This window comes from Camelus bactrianus, chromosome 6 (assembly GCF_048773025.1).
Source record: "Camelus bactrianus isolate YW-2024 breed Bactrian camel chromosome 6, ASM4877302v1, whole genome shotgun sequence".
In the NCBI taxonomy this organism is placed as follows: Eukaryota; Metazoa; Chordata; class Mammalia; order Artiodactyla; family Camelidae; genus Camelus; species Camelus bactrianus.
In genome coordinates this window covers 11,570,198-11,589,958 of record NC_133544.1, presented here as the reverse complement: position 1 = coordinate 11,589,958, position 19,761 = coordinate 11,570,198, and the positions used below count along the sequence as shown (strand labels likewise).

Sequence of the window (19,761 nt, the reverse complement as noted above, 5' to 3'; positions counted from 1 at the left end):
CTCTAAGTGAAATGAAAGGGAGGAGGAGGGAGTGCACCCTGAGAAGATGAAGCATCTCGTGCACAGGATTTGAGGTGTGAGAAGCCATGGCCCATCTGAGGGGGGGCGGTGGGGGGCAAGTGTTTTCCGTGGCAGGAGAGGATGGCCTGGGGTGAGGGCAGGCACGATGAAGCTGGAGCAGGTGAGGGAGGCTTCGACCACACAGGATTCTGTGTCTCAATTTACGGCCTTTGTACCTCTGTCTGGATATATTTTGTTGCTATCATTTTTTTAAGTCATTTGAGTTAAATGCTTAAATTTGACCTCCTTGGAGAGGCCTGCTATAATCACCCTGTTTAAAATACAATATTATCTTCCATTCAGTCTCTATTTCTCTTTCCTGCTTTAATTTCAATAAGCCCTATTACTGTCTCCAATCATATTCTGCAAGTTTGTGTACTTGTTGAGGGTCTGTCTCCCTTAGTAGGACGGGAGGGAAGCTACATGAGAGTCGAGACTTCATCTGTCTTGTTCACTATGCAATCCTCTGTCTAAACAAGCCTGGCTCAACAGACATCTGTTGAATGGGTGAATAAGTGAATGAAAAAATCATCAAGTATTAACTCTTTCAAGTTCCTGGCTGGACAGCCACACACATCCCATTCTTACTGTTGTTCCTTCAGTCATTACAAAAGAGGTCTTTTCTAAAGGTTAATCCCCATACTTTTAAGAATAAGTTCACTTTTGCCCTTTCCTCCCCTGCCACACGACCTCACTATTTTTGCAACACTTGTATTTCCCTTGTCCCTCCTCACTACCAAAAACCTCTGAGTTTTGCTGAGATATTTTAGCTCAAGAGGATGTATTACAATATCCTTGTAACTGCTTAAAAATCTCTATGAAAGGCATTTGTGATTGTCTTCTAATTTTAAATAAGCATTTACTCCTTGATGTGCTAATCCAAGTTCTAGGAATGTGTTGTACTGCTATACCTGGACACATACAAACTGGCTAGGTACAAATTATTAATGGCAGCATTGTTTGTAATACAAAAGCAAAAGATCAGAAAAGTACCCAAGTACCCATCAATAGGAGACAGGTTAGGTAAACTCTGGTAAGTCCACACAATGGAGAACTTGCAGCTATAAAAAAAAGGGCAGGTGGGCTCAGGTCTGGTGAAAGGCACAGGCAAGGTTCCCGCCTCGCTTAGAGCTCAGAGCTTACATTTCTAGTTCTTTCACCGCTTCTGGCATCCCCCTCCTTTGCGGGAGTCTCTGGGTGGTAAGCTCTCCTGATGTCTTACCTGTGAAACTTCCTCATTCTTGAGTGATATGGTTTAGCTCGGTTTGAAATTCCATCTTGACAGTTTTTCCCCTTGTTCTTTCTAATGTAAATCAGTTTTGGCTACCCCACCTTCTCAGTCCTCTCAGTTTTCTGCTTTATGTTTCTTCCAAACAATACAGCGGGAAGTCAGTTCCTTTTGCTTCCTGAGAAACAAGTGCCCCTTTCAGTGTGAGTGAGCGAGCATGTGCGTGCACCTGGGTGTGTGTGCCCCTGGGCCTGTATGAGCACAGAGAGGGAAGAGGACGTGGCAAAAGGCTAAAAATACTCATAATTTTATTGTGCTTTCCAAACAAAAGCATGTTTATCTGTTGATGGGAATGACTTAATTGAATCATACAACTTGACCTTGTAACAGAGAGGGGAGATAAGCAGTGATCTACGTAGACCAGGTAGGCACAGACCTCCCACTGTCTTTTCAATGGAACGCCTTTGTGCAGAATACACTGAACAACCACAGCAGTCCTGTGGACATATAAAGACGGGGAGGGACTGCCTCTGAAAAAAAGAGGGGCATTTCCTCCTTTGAAACAGAAGGGGAGATCATTGCTTAGTGGTTAATGGAAGCACATTTTTCAGTTCAAACTGTAAATAATACTATAGTATCAGGAATAATCTATATTATGAATTCTTGTCTTGTGCCTCATCTCTTATGTCATCAAGGAAACACATGTCTTATAACCAATCCTTGCAAGTTGAAAGTGTCTTACCCTTTCAAAACCACAAAAGCCTTTCCTTGAAAACTAAAAGAAAGAAAAAAAAAAGGAATTTTAATTTTTGTTTGCAAATCAGAAAGCCTAATAAAACATAGCAATTTAGACTAAAGGAAATGATTTTTTTTTTTAATATCCCAGCAGTTAGGAGTACGAAACACTAAAATCAGCCTCTTAAGTAGTTTATACAATATCTTGGAGATTTCCCCTTCAGTCTTTGCCTTGTTTCACCATTTAATTAAAGTATTTATATTTTAACTTAATTCCAGATAGGATTTGAGATTTTAAAAAACCTCATTTTTTAATGATTTAAGTAGAGGCATTGAGAAGTGTGTAGGAAGATACTAAGTCTGCCATCAACCAGGGTTTAGGGAGACAGACCCCCATCCCAGTGTTTTCTCCATGGCCACTTGGTCTTCTGTCCAGCCCAGTGCAGCCCCTCAGCCAGGCCCTCGGGATGTACACCACAAATTCTCTGTGCTTTGACCTTATGTCACTGTTTCTACTGTCTCAGTTCTCCACTTTAGCAATCACATGATAAGGACATAAAAGGCCAGATCTGTTAGCCATCTGAGCAACACGTGGTACTTAAGAGATGATGAGGAAGAAGGAAGGCTATGAATATTCATATACCTGAGGAAATACCTGCTTCTTAGCCAGAACAACTGTCCCTTCTGCAGTTCCCTAATCCTCCCTCCCACTCTTCCTGCCTTTATTACTGCTCTTATTTCTGTGGAGGTAATTTTGAGAGGTATTTATTCACATGTTTAAGAATTTCATTCCCTTTTTCTCAATCCCAAAACTTACTTTTAATTTGTTACTCTGTAATATCATATTTAGCTTTATAAATTACCTTAAAACGTTTTGGGAACATATATAATTATAATATAAAGATAGCATATTTTCCACATGTAGGTATTTGAAACTTCCCATAAATTCATATGGCAATAAAACTAGCACCATTTCCAAATGATATACTCAACACCGTAAGGCAAAGGACAAAGTTACTATATTATGCTTTTACATTTTTTAAAAGCAAGAAGCATTCCCATTCTAAGATATACCACACATAACTCAAGTATCTAAAATTTCTATTTTATGTTACAGCAGGTATAAAGGTTCACTATTAGTTACAGAGCAATTCACCTACCGTTAAGACAGAAGATGATGGATAACGAAGATCTTCACTTATAAAAAGACCCAGAGAGGTGAGGATAACTAAAAAATGATTTGTTAAAACCATATCCACCAGTGAAATCTCTGTGTGTTCTAAAGGAAGAAATCATACTGTGGGTTAAAAATAAAGAAGGGGTGTGCTCAGCAAAGCAAAGACATTCTATGAATATTCATCATGTGTTGTTGGAAAGGAAATGCTGAAGATGAAGGCACTGGGAGAGGAATTACCTTCTGCAACTTGGGAATAGATCATATCAGTCAGGTTATACCACATGATACTGTCATAATTCCAAAATCCAGAAAAGCTGAGGCCTACGTAAACACCAACTATGAGAGAAGAGGGAAATTAAGGTAAGACAACTCTGCAAAGTGAGTAACTCACTCCTGTGGTGCTAAGTCTTCTAGGGGCAGAGCCTGCACCTGCTCCTCCTTCCAGCCCACTCTCCGCCCCTGCCTCAGCCCCTCCTCCCCCAGTTCAAATCTCACTTCCCCAAGCATTGGAAAGACAATGTAACTTTGGATTACACCACCAGAGTTTAGCCAACCAGCTAATTATTAAGGATTTTGTTTTGTATTAAAGGGGATCAAAATATGCCACCCCCAAAATATGAAGTGCTTTGTGATTAGTCTTGATCTTCTACACCAAGTACTAAAGGGCACAGTGAGAGAGGAAAGGGCAAGGAGGTGATGCAGATCATCTGAGGAGCAGAAAGAGGTATGACAAGGTCATCCTGCTGAGTGGGAAAGTAAACGTCCCAGGGAAGAGATGATTTCTGGGTGGTGCTGAGTGCCCTTTGGAGATTTGTGATCATGAATTTTATAGTGCGACCACTTGGTGAAATGTTTAAGACTGGTGTGCAGTTTTTTTCTAGTAATATTCTGCTATTCCAGCAGAACTAGAGTTGGGATTGTGTAGGCAGGGAGGAAAGAGAAGCGCAAGGAAGTTACAGGAGTATTTATAAAGAGGGACTATGAAAATTATGGTGAAAAGAGAGAAAAGTAAGGATGTTGAATAGTGAAAAAAGTGATAGTGACAACATATTGAAGTGTCCCTGAAATCTGAGAAATGTCAGAGTGTGAGCACTAGGGTAGGCTGAAAGAATAGGTGGTGGGCAGAGTGTGAGATGTCTGTAGTGGAGATTTTGGAGACAACAATGTCAAGAAAATGACCACAGAAGATGAGGGAAGGACCATTGGAGGAGAGGAGGTCTTAAAAGCATGAGCCATTCAAACGGATGGTGAAATCACCAACAATAGTGACAAAAATAAGGTGGAGAGGAAGGTGGGGGTCCAGAGGCTAAATTCGTCAATGAGAGTGAGTGATGGGAAGATCATCACAAGCTGGTGACCAAGAAGAGTTAGACGGAGGTAAAGTATGAGTTCAAAGGAATTGGGCATCTTGAAGAAGACAGGAGTAACCTTTAAGAAGTAGCCCTAAGGAATAGGATGACTCCTTGAGACTCAGACACGTGACGTGCAAGAGGGCTGCTGGGGAAAGAATATTAACTGGGAATGGCCCGATTACTCTTTAGAGTAAAAAAATTAAGGGACAATTCAGAGAAAAGACTCATAGTATGGAGGAGTTTGCCGACTACAGACCACAAATCCTGATGAATGGATTTGGGTGGATGGAGAGGGACAGAGATCTGGGTGAAATTAAAGGAAGTCCAGAACAGTATGTGGGATAGGGTGACCACAGGTTTCTGGTGGTGACTGGTAAAACTGGGATGAGAGGCATGATGGATGTCAGGAGTGTCACAGAGGCGGAAGGTGGGTAATAAGCCCAAACTGGAACACGTGGGGCTCCTGGATACCTGTTCCCACCATTAATTCCATGTGGTATGAAGCCCAGGGGGTGGGTGGATGAACTAGGGCTTCGCAAAGAAACTGCTAGTTTAGGCAGTGGAAGCTTGATACGGTGGGAACTTCTTTTCTGCTTCAGAACATCAGTGGCCAGCTGGGGGAAAAGCTGGTTTTATCTAAAAGCAGGTTTCCAAACTGTTTTCTTTTCTTGAGATGTTTAGGTGGTCAGGTGACGGAGACCCCAAGGAGTTGAGACTGCCCCTTCTCTCCTGTGACTCTCAAGTCTGTGGCAGGATCCAGAGACTGGCTCCTTTCTGTGACTCACAAAAGTAAGGCAGGTTTGGATAGAGAGGAGGAGGGGGACCTAGCCTGGCTTCCATGGAACAAAACTAGAAAAGAAGTTGAGTTTCCACATGGTTGACAGAGAGAAAAAAGAGACACGATGTCTAACTAAACTAATTCAGCAAAGCAGGCACTCAAAGCTAGAGATAAGTAAAAGACTGCAGGCCACTAGGAACTCAAAGAAATTTGGGGCAAGGCTCTTTGTCTATCCCTATGCCAATGTATACTGTTTGAAATCTTATTTTTTGATTCAGTGTATACTGTTTGAATCTATTACTTTATAAGAAGCCATGGTAAAGCAATCCTTTTTTTTTTATTATTCTTTAAAATTATGTTTGTTATTTACGTTGCTTCAGTCTCCCACATGAATTTTGGGATAGACTTGTCAATTTCCACACACAAAAAAATAATGCTATAATTTTTCTTGGAATTGTATCAGACTGACTGATAAATCTGGAGAGAGTCAACATCTTTACAACACTGGAAGTTTCTGTTGATGAACGTAAAACAGCTTTTTTGGTCTTTTTTATACAGTCTTCATTAAAGTGGAATATAATTTCTACACAACAAGCCTTGTAAATTTTTTTTAGTTTGTTTCTTTATCTCTAGGTCACTAATGGGGTTTATTACTTTCTCAATAGGATTTTTAAAATTATAATCTTCAATTAGCCTTTGGTAGAGTGATTTTTATATATTATTTTGTCCTTCAGTTCTGTAGCCACTCCCATATTTGTTCTGATAATTTGTTGATTCTTTTGGGTTTTTATATAGATACACATATAATCTATGAATAACAAAATTTTGTTTCTTATCTTTTAATTTTATTTCTTTTTTAAAATATTCATTGGATTTGGGGACTAGGAGGTCATCAATGACCTAAGAAAAACAATTATAATTTAGAATGATTAGTAATTGGAATGTGTAAGGATGCTACTAAACATTATGGAAAAACACATACCTAGTGAATAAAATAATGCTGTGATACCTTAGAACAACATTACCTATTTACACATGGCAGGAATAGTAGATGGATTAGAAATGCAATGAATAATCTCTGGAAGGAATTAACACATTAATGGTGGACAGAGCATCAATAAAATCTGGAGAGCCACTAAAGTCACTATCAACATGGCAAAGTGTCACTGAGAAGTTTACCACACTAGCAAGCAGACAAGGGTAAGCGATGAAGAATAAATTCTTAGGTGTTTTTAGGAAACATGTTCACTCCAAGTCTATATGTTTAAACCCATACTGCCAGTTAAACATCACTGTTATAAAATACAAAACACCACCTCCAACTTTGGATAAAGCTGCAAACTTACCGGCAAGCGTTGTATTCACAATGAAGCCAAGCAATGCCACATCGTTGGCACAGGGGCATTTTGTCGCTTTGAGATCTACCACATGTGGATATAATTTACTGATGTCATTTTTTGTCATACTAGTCCCAAGTTTCCACTGAAGAATAGGTTCTGTGGAAATCAAGTTTTGGTGTTTAAGTTGTGGCGGCATTCTTGAAAACGGAACATTACTGCCTTCCTTTAAGGGTTTAAAAGGAACTATTCCTTTTTTTTTTTTAAGGGTGTATTACCTCACTCTTCATCAGTTAAACATAGATCAAATATTTTTTTTCCCCAAAGTAGGAGAAATGAAGTCTAATTTCCTTGAAGGAGGTCTGGCAATGTCATATTGCAGAAGAGCACATGGGATGGGAGATACCGCTTTGAACATCTTTGGAAAATACAATTGGCCACAAGATCTATCTCTAGAAATGGAACTGCTGGATTGCAGGGTTTGCACATTTATAACTTAGAGAATAACTTCTACTTCAAGAGGCCACACATTTCCTTTTTGTTCTCTTTCTCAACCCTATAGAAACTGTAGAAGTTATGTATAAATGAGAATATATCTGGAACAGCAGTAGAGAACAAGGAAAGTTGTAATCAGTGGCCAAGACACTGAGAGGGATTTCTGGAAGATATAAAGGAGTTGGGGTGGTACTAATAGGAAAAGCCAATCAGAGGTATTACATCTCCCACCCTTCCATCCAGAAATCTATTCTTAGATATACAAAGGACTGGAGCTGGATAAAGTCAAATTTGAATGCATGAGACACAGGAGGACTTTTTTTTCTTCTGAAAAAATGAGAAAAGAGAATACAAAAAGTAAGCCAAAACAGTTTGACAGACTACTGCTGCCTGAATTTCAAAAATAATCAAAGGACTTTTAAGAATAGAGATACATCCACTCTGTAGCTGTTTACATTTCTGCTCTGTGACTCTCTTCCATCTCTTCATCGGACTTTCAATAAAATCTGCTACAAAATCAAAGACTTTATGTGATATATACTTCACTTAGTGCAAACAAGAAAAGAAGCTAAGTTTCCATCTGGCTTGACATAGTACAGCACAGGGATGGCCAAGAAGGGAAAGAGACACAATTTATCACCAAACTAATCCACTCTGAAATTCAAAGAAATCTGGGGCAAGGCAGCTGACTTTCCAGGGTGTAGCATGCTTATACAGACAACTAATGACCAGATCTTAGAGGACAGGGAGATATGAGCTTGCATCTGGGACATGATTGCACTGAATTGAAAATACCTCTTTACTTACGTACTATATTTTGAATGGTTTAAGAATAAGGAGTGAGTAAAAGTCTTGACAGCTGAAGCTAAAAAGGAGACAGGAAAGTGACCAGTGTGAATATAACTGGTGACTGTAATTAAGAGCAGTTTTAGTGGAGTGGTCTGGGGTGCATGTCAGAGATTAGGAAGCAGGGACAATATTTTACAGCATCTCTTTTGCTTTTAGTAGTAAGTAAAGATTTCCAACTGTAACTCTGACCTTAACCCTTGAGTGCCACTTCGCGATGTTTCTCCCCATGTCTTCAGCATTTCAGTAAGTGATACAATACCATCATCCACTTAATTGCTTAAGTAAGAAAATCTAGGATTCATCCTTAATACCTGGGTTTCCTTTATCTCCAGTCCATCAGGAAGTCATATCAGCTCTACTTTCAAACTGCATACTGAAGACTGTTACTTCTCACCATCTCCTCATCCCACAGCCCAAGGACTCTGGACCATCTCCTGTGTGGTTGTGGCAGCAGCTGCCAACCAATGTCCTTTTTTCCCTCTTGTATATATATTTTTTATTGAAGTGTAGTCAGTTTACAATGTTGTGTCAATTTCTGGTGTACAGCATAATGCTTCAGTCATATATGAACATACATATATTCGTTTTCATATTTTTTCACCATAAATTACAACAAGATATTGAATACAGTTCCCTGTGCTACACAGAAGAAACTTGTTGTTTCTTTGATATATATTAGTTAGTATCTGCAAATCTCAAACTCCCAATTTATCTCTTCCCACCTCCTTCATCACCTGTTAACCATAAGTTTTGTTTTCTATGTCTGTGAGTCTGTTTCTGTTTTGTAAATAAGTTCATCCTTTTTTTTTAGATTCCACATATAAGTGATATCATATGGTATTTTTTCTTTCTCTTTCAGGCTTACTTCACTTAGAATGACAATCTCCAGGTCCATTTATGTTGCTGCAAATGGCATTATTTTATTCTTTTGTATGGCTGAGTAGTATTCCATCATATAAACATACCACATCTTCTTTATCCATTCATCTGTCGATGGATATTTAGGTCATTTCCATGTCTTGGCTATTGTAAATACTGCTGCTATGAACATTGGGGTGCATATATCTTTTTTGAGTTAAGGTTCCCCTGGATATATGCCCAGGAGTGAGATTGCTAGATCACGTGGTAAGTCTATTTTTAGTGTTTTGAGGAATTTCCATAATGGATGCATCAAACTACATTCCCATCAACAGTGTAGGAGGGTTCCCTTTCTCCACACCCTCTCCAGCATTTATTGTTTGTGGTCTTTTTAACTGATGGCCATTCTGACTGGTGTGAGGTGATACCTCACTGTAATTTTATTTGCAATTCTCTGATAATTAGCATTATTGACTATATTTTCTTGTGCCTACTGGCTATTTGTACCAAACAATGTCCCTTATTCCATCCTTGCCCACCTTCCCCAAGAATCAGTTCTCTATAGAGGAGTCAAAGCCATCTTTTTATGAAACATCAGTTCGAATTTATCACTCTCCTGCTTAAAACACTCCAGTGGCTTCTCATTACAATTAGAATAAAATTCACACTTTTTACCGTGATCCCTGCCAGCCTCTCGAAACTCATCATATACCACTCTGTCATTCACCATACTTCCCCCCACTGGCCTCCTCTCAGTTCCTTAAACTGATGAATCTCACCTGTGCAGCTGGAACCTTTAAGAACTACTAATTTGTGAACCTCTATGCGGCCACAGTACCTCCATATATTCTCAATAAGTGTACGTTAAAATTTTAATGCAGTATGGAATATTCTGGGTACATCTCAGTATGTCAATGATTCAGGCTTCAGATTTTTTTTAAAAAATTGAAATAATTTTATATTGGTATTTTTATCTTTAAAAGTAGCACAGGACATCAAAATATCAGTCTCAAAAGCCAGTACTACAATTATTTGAACAACTGAATCACTATTGTTAAAAATTTTGGACACTATGAAAAAAATAAGAAAGCACATTGTATCATTTTCCTGCTTCAGATATTTTAATTTTTGATAAGCAAATCAATACAAACTGATCGAAGACACCTCTGCTCCCCTCCAGAGTTCCATTCCCAAATTCTTCCAAAATGTAACCACTATTATGAAATTGCTGTGTATGTTTCTAGTCTATGTTTTTATATTTTCACTATAATACATATGTATCCATGAACAGGGTATAGCATTGCTTTATGGGTTTTCTGAATTTTAGAGAAATGCTCTCCTGCTCTATTCTGAGACAACCTTTCACTCAATGTTGGTGAGTACTGTTCTTGATATATATATATATATATATATGTTTATTTCCTTCATTTTAATAGAATATTTGTCTTTACCCCTGTTGATGAACATTTACGTTGTTTTCAGTTTTTTTTTCTTATTACAAATAATGTTGCATTAAATAGACCTGTATGTGTCTCTTGGCATATATGCAATGTTTTCTCTAGAGCAGTGTTCAATCTTTAAACATCAGAATCACCCTGGAAGTTTTTGTTTGTTTTTTTTAAACTGCCGATGGTTGGCTCCACCTATAGATGATCAGATTTTAACTGGTGTATGGTGGGGTCAAGACATCATTACTTTTTAAAAAGTTTTTCTTTCTCCCAATTTTGAGATATAATTGTCTATATCGCATAATGATTTGACTTACATGCATCATGAGATAATTATCACAATAAGTTTAGTGAACATCCATCATCTCATATAGATACAAAATAAAAGAAAAAAATATTTTTCTTTGTGATGTGAGCTCTTAGGATCTACTTTCTTAACAAGTTTCATATGTAAGATACAGCAGTGCTAGTTATATTTATCACGTTGTACATTACATTCCTAGTACTTACTTATCTTATAACTGAAAGTTTGTACGTTTTGACTGCCTTCATCCAAGTCCCCCTCCCCATCCCCCCTACCTCTGGTAACTACAAATCTGATCTCTTTTGCTATGAGTTTGTTTTTTGAAGTATAATCAACCTATAACACTATGTCAGTTTCATATGTGCAACACAGTGATTTGATATTTCTATATATCACATATCTGTTCATTTGTCCTGTTTTTTAGAGTCCACATGTAAATTAAATCATATGGTATTTCTCTTTCTCTGACTCATATTGCTTAGCACAATCCCCTACAACCATCTGTGTTGTTGCAAATGGCAAGGTTTCTTTCTTTTATATGGCTGAGTAATATTTCATTGTCTGTTTTTGTGTGTGTGTGTGTGTGTGTGTGTGTGTACACACCACATCTTCTTTATCTATTCATCTGTAAATAGACACTTAGGTTGTTTCCATATCTTGGCAATTGTAAATAATGCTGTGAATGAACATAAGGGTGCATATATCTTTTAAAATTAGCATTTTTATTTTCTTTGGAAAAACACCCAGGAGTGGAATTGCTCATATGGTACTTCCATTTAAAATTTTTTTAGAAATGTCCATTCTTTTCTCCACAGTGGCTGCACCAATTTACATCACCACCAACAGTGCACAAGTGTTCTCTTTTCTCCACATCCTCTCCAACACTTGTTGGTTGTTGTCTTTTTGATAATAGTCATTCTGACAGGTGTGAGGTGCTATCTCATTGTGGTTTTGATTTGCATTTCCCTGATGATTAGTGATGTTGAGTATCTTTTCATGTGCCTGTTGGCATCAGTATGCCTTCTTTAGAAAAATGTCTCTGCCCATTTTTAAAATCAGGTCTTTTTTTTAATGTTGAGTTGTGTGAGTTCTTTGTATATTTTGGGTATTAATCCCTTACCAGATATATCATTTGCAAATATCTTCTCCCATTCAGTAGACTGTCTTTTCAATTTGTTGATAGTTTCCTTCGCTGTGCAAAAGCCTTTTAGTTTGATGTAGCCCCATTTGTTTTTTGCTTTTATTTCCTTTGTGTAAGGAGATAGATCCAAAAAACATTGTTAAGACTGATGTCAAAGAGCGTGCTGCCTACATTTTCCTCTAGGAGTTTAATGAATTCAGGTCTTACATTCAAGTCTTTAATCCATTTTGAGTTTATTTTCCTATATAGTGTGAGAAAGTAGTCCAGTTTGATTCTGTTGCCTGTAGCTGTCCAGTTTTCCCAACACCAGTTATTGAAGAAGCTATTTTCCCCCCAACTGCATATTCTTGTATATCCTTTGTTGTAGATTAATTGACCAAAAAAGTGCAGGTTCATTTCTGGGTTCTCTATTCTGTTCCATTGATCTATGTGTCTGCTTTTATGCCAGTCCCACACAATTCTGATTACTGTAGCTTTGTGGTACAATTTGAAATCAATGAGCATGAGACTTCTAGCTTTGTTCTTTCTCAAGATTGTTTTGGCTATTCAGGGTCTTTTCTGTTTCCATACAAATTTTTAAATTATTTGGTCTAGTTCTATGAAAAAATGCCATTGATATTTTGATCGTGACTGCACTGAATCTGTATATTGCCTTGGGTAGTATGGCCATTTTAACAATGTTAATTGTTGTTTTTTTTTTTTAATCCACTCAGCCACTATGTCTTCTAATTGGAGAATTTAGTCCATTTGCATTTAAGGTAAAATTATTGATAGGTAGCTACTTATTGCCATTTTGTTCATTGTTTTCTGGTTGGGTTTGTGTGTTTTTTCTCCTGTTCCTCGCTTCTATTTCTCTCTTCCCTTGTGATTGATGACTACCTTAGAATTATGTTTGGATTCATTTCCCTTTTTTGTTTATCTAGTACAGGTTTTGGTTTGTGTTACCGTGAGGTTCACTATAACAACCTATGTACATAATTATTTACAAGATAAAATAGGTTGTTATACATGAACTTCATGGTGAGGTGAGCTCAGGGTCTTCCTCCATCTTGGCCTTGAATCATCATTACTTTTCTTTTTCTTTTTTTTTTTTTTTAACATTTTTTATTGATTTATAATCATTTTACAATGTTGTGTCATCATTACTTTTCTTATAGCTACCCAGATGATTCTATAAGATGAAATATTTATTTCTATATATTTACTTTGCTCCCACATAGCACCACATCAAAGTGGGAGCAAAAGAAGAATAGTAAAAAGGGAAGGTGAGGAAAGTAAGGATAAATACAAAATCCGGGACTGAGCTTTTTACATATTGTAATGCTATAGGTGATCCAAAAACTGGACTATAGATCAGACAATTGAAAAAGAAAAGCCTAGTCGATTATACTCTTCAGTGCTTATAACCTTAAAACAACCAATTTTTTATGAAAAAATACAAATGTTCTTACTAGGACTCAGCAAGAATTTTTGCTTGATGGGCCTAATAAAATAGACTGTGATGCAATAAATAATATCTTCTGTAACGTCTTTATAGAAATACAAAAGCTAACTTTATAGAGCCATTGTTTATGATGACCCCTCAATATGGCTATTAAAATGTATTTCATATTTCTACAGCACTATTTACAGACTTATATTAATAATTACCCATGTGTATTTAATTCTTTGTCTGCCTCATCAGAATGTGAGCCCCTCAAAGGTCATGATCATTTCTTATTTATCTCTAGTACTTAGCACAGAGTCTGGCATATAGTAGGTTAGAAGCCTGTTGAAAGACTACTACAAATTCTACTTTACTTTTATCTACTGGCATTTACCTCGAACACAATCCAACAGTGTTCCTTCAGTAGCATAAGTATTTAATCCATGTTGTAAACTGATCCTCACAAACCATTCTTCTACAGCTGTAATATCTGTTTGAAAACAAAAGGCAAGCAATTAGCTATTTCTTTGTATGTCATGGTGGTGAAATTTTAGGCTATGTGAACATTATAGACAGCAATTAACTTTCATTTCCCAATTATTTTGATTGTAATTATATGTTTTCCCAACAAATATTTTGATGATAAAATAAGGAAAAAAGAATTATGAAGTGATCTAACCCCCACAGCAATGAAGCCAATAATGTATATATTCTATAATCTAATATTTTAGATTATAATTTTTCTGAGAGCTATTGTAGCTTAGAAAGAAGCAAATTGTGACACTTCAGGTGAAGTGGTATAATGTTATTTGAAAGTAGACCATGATTAATTAAAATATATAGAATAAATCCTAGGGACAACACTAAAAAATTTAAATAAGACAATATTTGAGACAAAATGGAATAATAAAAATGATTAATATGAATGAAGACAGAAAAAGAAAAGTAAAACAGAAGATGGAATAGTATATTTCAATACAACCATACTAACAATTACATTAAATGTAAATGGCCTAAAAATACTAATAAAAAGACAGATTTCCAGATTAGATGTAAAAATCAAGACTGAACTATATGCTAACTCTAAGAAATCCACTTAAATATAAAAGCATAAATGAGTTAAAAGTTAAAGAATGGGTGGGCCGGGGGAAGCCATGGGTGATGAACTTAGCCTGGGAGCTGCTGCAGCATTTCCACCCATGAGTTAAGGCTGAAACCAGGGTACACTTGTGAACAACATGCCTGACCCAAACATCTCAGCTGCACAAGCCCTCATGGTCACTCAGGCCTCTAGGTGGATCTGTGTACCACCCCTGGGAGGACATGGCTCTTCTGGTAGCAGCTGAAGCAGCTGGTAACCATGTAGGTCAAGGGCCATTCATGCTTCTTGCTGTCACTGCTCTCTATTAGCAGCTCCTGCACTTTGGGAAAGATAATGGTGTGAGAAAACATCATATATGTTTCTGCAAAGGGAGCTTCCTGAACAACTGGCCAACACAATGAGAGAAGTCAATCTTCTGAATGTTAACTGGCCTTTAGCGTAGCTGGTCAAAGTTGGTATATGAATAGCTTTCCTGAACAAGATATGAAAATAAGAGCCCTGAGAATCGATAGGTCTTGAATAACTTTCTGTAAGTCTTGATAAAAATAGAAACAACAATGTGGTTCCTATGGTACATGGATTGACTGAATAGAAGGCAAAGTATGAGTTTCATTAGCAGTGATATCCAATATTTTCTGGATTGGTTTTATACCAACTGCACTTCTGTTTGGTGGTGAAACTAATTCTGCTCATCCTAAACATACAGGAAATATTAATCCCACCTGTAATGTGGCTTATATAGTGAAAGATGTACATGGAACAGCCAAGAGACTGTGTGAACAGTGTTAGCTGGTAGATCCAGACCTGGAAGTTGAAGAGTTCAAGGCCAAAACTCTAGACAAATCTATTCAGTTGGTTTATGTGCCCTCCCATCTATTTCACATGCTATTGAGGAACTCAGTGAGAACAACACAACTGTGTGAAGAGTTACAGAAAAGAAGGTTACCTGGCTGTTAAAACCTTTGTACTTTGGGTAAAGAAGATGTAGCTATATGACCAAGGTGATTGTACCCATTCTGAAAAATAGCGCCATAGTTATTCCAATGCCTGAATGTTTATTTTCTCTATACCAGCTGGACATTTTCCGTGGGGCCCTTCCTATACTCCAGTTCTTCACTGAAACTAGTAACTTGAGTAATTTTCATATCTTGCTGCAATGTGGTTAATGCCTGACATACAAGAGCAGAGCCTCCCTAAAGTTCTAGTAGCCTCATATCCTCCACTTCATCATTTGAGAGTTGAGTGTCCACAATCTCTACAGGATTCTGAACTTCTTCCCCTTTTCAGATACAGCAGATATCTACTGTTGTTCTTTGTGACCAAGTATCATGCCTGTCCCAGACCACCAATTAGTGCCCAAGGTATCTGGAAGTTAAAGGTATCAGTTGAGTCTGTCTTGATAATTCAGCCTGTCAGGGTCCTTACTCCCTTGTGTGCATCTCTCCTCCATGCTCTGACTTAGACTTCTGCCTTCCTCCATCTGATTATAACCTCATTGTGAGGCATGGGTACTTTTGTGTTCTATCTTACTTGCTGGTGCATTGATTTTATTTTAAAATTAGTTTGTGTACTTATATTCTGTTGATTAATGTGTTCTAAAAGTTACCTTGCGGGCAGGGGAAGGTGGAAGGATGAAAAAACACATGTTATACAAACACTAATCAAAAGAAAGCTGTAGTGGCTGTATCAGTTTCTGACAAAGGATATTTCAGATTAAGGTTATATAATGAATAAAGAGGGGCAATACATACGATAAGGGGGAAATCAACTCACTAAAAAGATATGACAGCCCTAAATGTGTACATGCCTAACAGAGCTTCAAAATACATGAATCAAAAGCTAATAAAACTGAAAAGAGAAATAAATAAATCCACAATTATAGTTGGATATTTCAACACTCCTAAGTAACTGACAAAAATCAGTGAGGATAGAGAGATAAGTTGAACACCACCACCAACCAATGACCTAGTCAACATTTACAGAGCACTCCAACTAAGAACAGTAAATAGTCTTTTCAAGTGCACGTGGAAGATGCACCAAATAGGCCATAAAAAAATCTTAACAAATTTTCACACAAAATATGTTCTCACAAGATAATAGAAGTAATCTATAAAAATCAATGACAGAAAGATAAGATATCTGGGAAATCCCCCAATATATGGACATTTTACAACCCATGTCTAAATAACTACAAAATAGAAAATATTTTGAATTCGAAGAGAATAAAAACACAACATACCATAATTTATGAAGTACAGATAAAGCAGTCCTGAAGAGAAATACATAGCAGTAAAATATTTATATTAAAAATGGAAAGCTCTCAAATCAATTATCTGAAGCAGAGACTGAGCAATATTAACAGCCTTATAAAATGCCAAACAGTAAATATTTGGGGCTTTGTGGGACATATGGTCTCTGTCACAACACTTTAACTCTACTAGCACAAAGGCAGCTATAGCAAACAAATGGTTATGGTTGTTTTCCAATAAAACTTATTTACAAAAACAGGCAGCAGGCCAGATTTGTCCTGCAAACTAGCTTGCCAACCCCTGATTTAAAGGTTCCATCTTAAGAAACTAGAAAAAAAGGATCAAATGAAACCCAAAGCAAGTAGAAGGATGAGATAAAGAATGGAATCAATAAAATGAAGAACAGAAAAACAGTATCACAATCAATGAAATCAGAAGATGCTTCTTGGAAAGGATCAGAAAAATTGATGGATTTCTGCCAGATTGATCAAGAAGGAAATAAAGATACAAATAACTCATATTAGAGATGAAATAGGGCACATCACCACAGACCCTTTAAGGTTAATAAAAGAGTATCACAAAAACCCTTATGCCATAAATTCAACAATTTAGATGAAATGGACAAGTTCCTTGAAAGATACAAACTGTTAAAACTCACTTAAGAAAAAACAGAAAACTTGAATATTCCCATATCTATTAAGGAAATTGAATTTGAACTTAAAATTCTTCCCACAAAGAAAACTCCACACCCAGAAATCTTCAATGGTGAATCCTGCCAAACATTTGAAAAAAAAAAGATCTATGAAATCTACAAAAATTCTTCCCAGGATATAGGAGGGAACTGTGCCCAACTCTTATTTATTTCCCTTTTTAGAAATGAGGTTTATTTTCATTGCAATTTAGAGATTTTGTACTGACTTTGTCCTCCATCCAGGTTTACCTGCCAGTCAGGATTTCAAAATCCACAACAAACAAATCAAACACCTGTGGGATTCTGAGCAGCGCCCACCTGAGTTTCATTTTGGCAATTAAATCAGGACTCCCTTTCAAAGAAGTTTCTGAGTAAAACTCTGTATTTCCTAGAATGAGACTCCTTGTTTTTCCACCTTGAAATCACCCACTTGAAAAGTAGACCCAGCAACCTAAGCTTTCAGAACTCCTTCCCAATATCACCACATAAATCACTCTCACTCTAGCAACTGTTCAGTTAATGGCCCCCAAATTTCCTTTCATTAACAGAGGGCTTCAAGGCAAGGCAAAGTTTCTCTTAACATGGTCGTGGGCTCCTGCCAACTGTCTTCCACAGGAATCAGTAATACTTCACCCTCAGAGTCCTGGGGATGACCTCAGCTGCCAAGAAGAGCCAGATTCCACCCAGGAGGAATTTGGACAGATTCCTTACTGGTCCCAGCACTGATGTCAAACCCAGAAACAATGAATTTACTCTTTACTCATAAACATTGTCATAACATAAACATAAACAATGAGGCTACCGTAAAACTTAGAAGCCAACCTTTCTGCTCAGATTCCTGGATAAAAACGATTTTTTAGAATCTGCGTAATTCAAACAAAATGATGTTTATTAAAAATAAAATCAAGAGGGGAGGGTACAGCTCAGTGGTAGGCATCAGGTCCTGTGTTCAATCCCTGGTACCTCCACCAAAAGTAATAAATGAATAGATAAACCTAATTACTCCCCCCAAAATTATTTTAAATAAATAAAATCAAGAAATAGTCAGACGTTTCTGGTGAAAGCTTGGTAAAAAATGGATTCCAGTATGATTATAAACGATCTAGATATGTTCTTTTGATTATGGGGAATGCAATGCTATCAGCCCCTTACATAAGCCCTCCTGAACTCATTAGTAGACAGCATTTCAATTCAGAGACCAAAGTGAAAATACCTTTGAAAGGAAAACAGTAATGCAGCTCGGAAACCATGTGCTTCTTGGCGATCATTTTCCCACCCACTACGAGCTTGGGTTTTCTGGTAAGGTCATCTGCTTTCCAGTCAAACACATTCTTGAAGTCTTCGGGAACAGAGGAACGGAGACGTGGTGTCTGGGCAGTTGTGTTCCTCGTTTCATATCTGGGGCTCAAGAGCTAACAGTAGGATCCTGCAGGACTCATGAAACGTTCCCCAGGATGATGAAGATTCTAAAGCTCAGTAAGAACTCAAGGCTCTTATCACCTGTACTGGGTTGCCTGGACTCCTCCCCAAAGGCCTGAGCACCCTTCCTGAAAGTGTGAAGTTGAGCACCGCCCCCAGTGTTCATTAGTAGCATCAGGAACAGCTGAGCAACTCCTTTTATAATGCCAGCACTACCAGACAACAAAAGGAGGTAAAGACTTTACAAAAAAGTAAAACTCCACGCTGATAATCCCAAGAACCTAGTAGCCAAACGAGTCCAGCCATACATAAAAAGGCTAACACATCATAAGGAAGAGTTGTTTATCGTAGGATTGAAAGGCTGGTTCAGAATTCAAAAATGAATCAATGAAATTCTCTATCAGAGGATGAAAAGAAAATCCTGATAATCATCTCAATAGATGCAGAAAGAGCATTTAACAAAATTCAACACCAATTCACGAACTCAGCAAACTAGGGGAATAGAAGGGAACTTCCTTAACCTGACAAAGGGCCCATTCCTATTCAACATTGTACTGGAGGTCCTACCAGTACAATGAGGCATAAGTAAGTAAGTAAATAAATAAATAGAGTACATATTGGAATGGAAGAAATGAAATTATCTCTATTTCTACATGGATGATTACTCACATAGAAAATTCCAAAGAATATACAAAAGACTACCAGAATCAAAAAGTGAATTTAACAAAGTTGCAAAATTTAAGGTCAATCTACAAAAATCAATTGTATATTTACATATAATCAATGAACAATTGGAAATTAAAATATTAAAAATAACCATTTAAAATAACACCAAACCCATGAAATACTTAAATATAAATTTTTTAAAAGTATATGCAATATCTCTATGCTGAAAACCACAAAACCCTGATGAAATAGATCAAAGGAGATGTAAATAGAGAGAGAGATACTGTGTCTGTGGACTGGAAGACTCAATATTGTTAAGATATCAATTCTCCCAAAACTATAGATTCAGTGCAATCCTAATTTTAAAATAATTACAGCAGAATATTTTGCAGAATTAAACAAATTGATTGTAAAATTTTCATGGGAAAGCAAAAGAACTAAAAGAA

The 19,761-nt window shown here is 37.1% G+C and overlaps 1 protein-coding gene across 1 annotated transcript in view; it reads right to left on the bottom strand.

The window, feature by feature from the left end:
* CATSPERB (cation channel sperm associated auxiliary subunit beta) overlaps positions 1-19,761 on the bottom strand; it is a 128,482-nt gene that overhangs the window by 88,609 nt on the left and 20,112 nt on the right. Inside the window, exons 5-9 of the mRNA XM_045505727.2 lie at positions 13,583-13,678; positions 6,677-6,826; positions 3,438-3,536; positions 3,184-3,302; positions 2,031-2,063 (exon numbers count right to left, since the gene is read on the bottom strand). Of these exons, the coding sequence (XP_045361683.2) occupies positions 2,031-2,063; positions 3,184-3,302; positions 3,438-3,536; positions 6,677-6,826; positions 13,583-13,678 (497 nt within the window). The remainder of the gene's footprint in view (positions 1-2,030; positions 2,064-3,183; positions 3,303-3,437; positions 3,537-6,676; positions 6,827-13,582; positions 13,679-19,761) is intronic.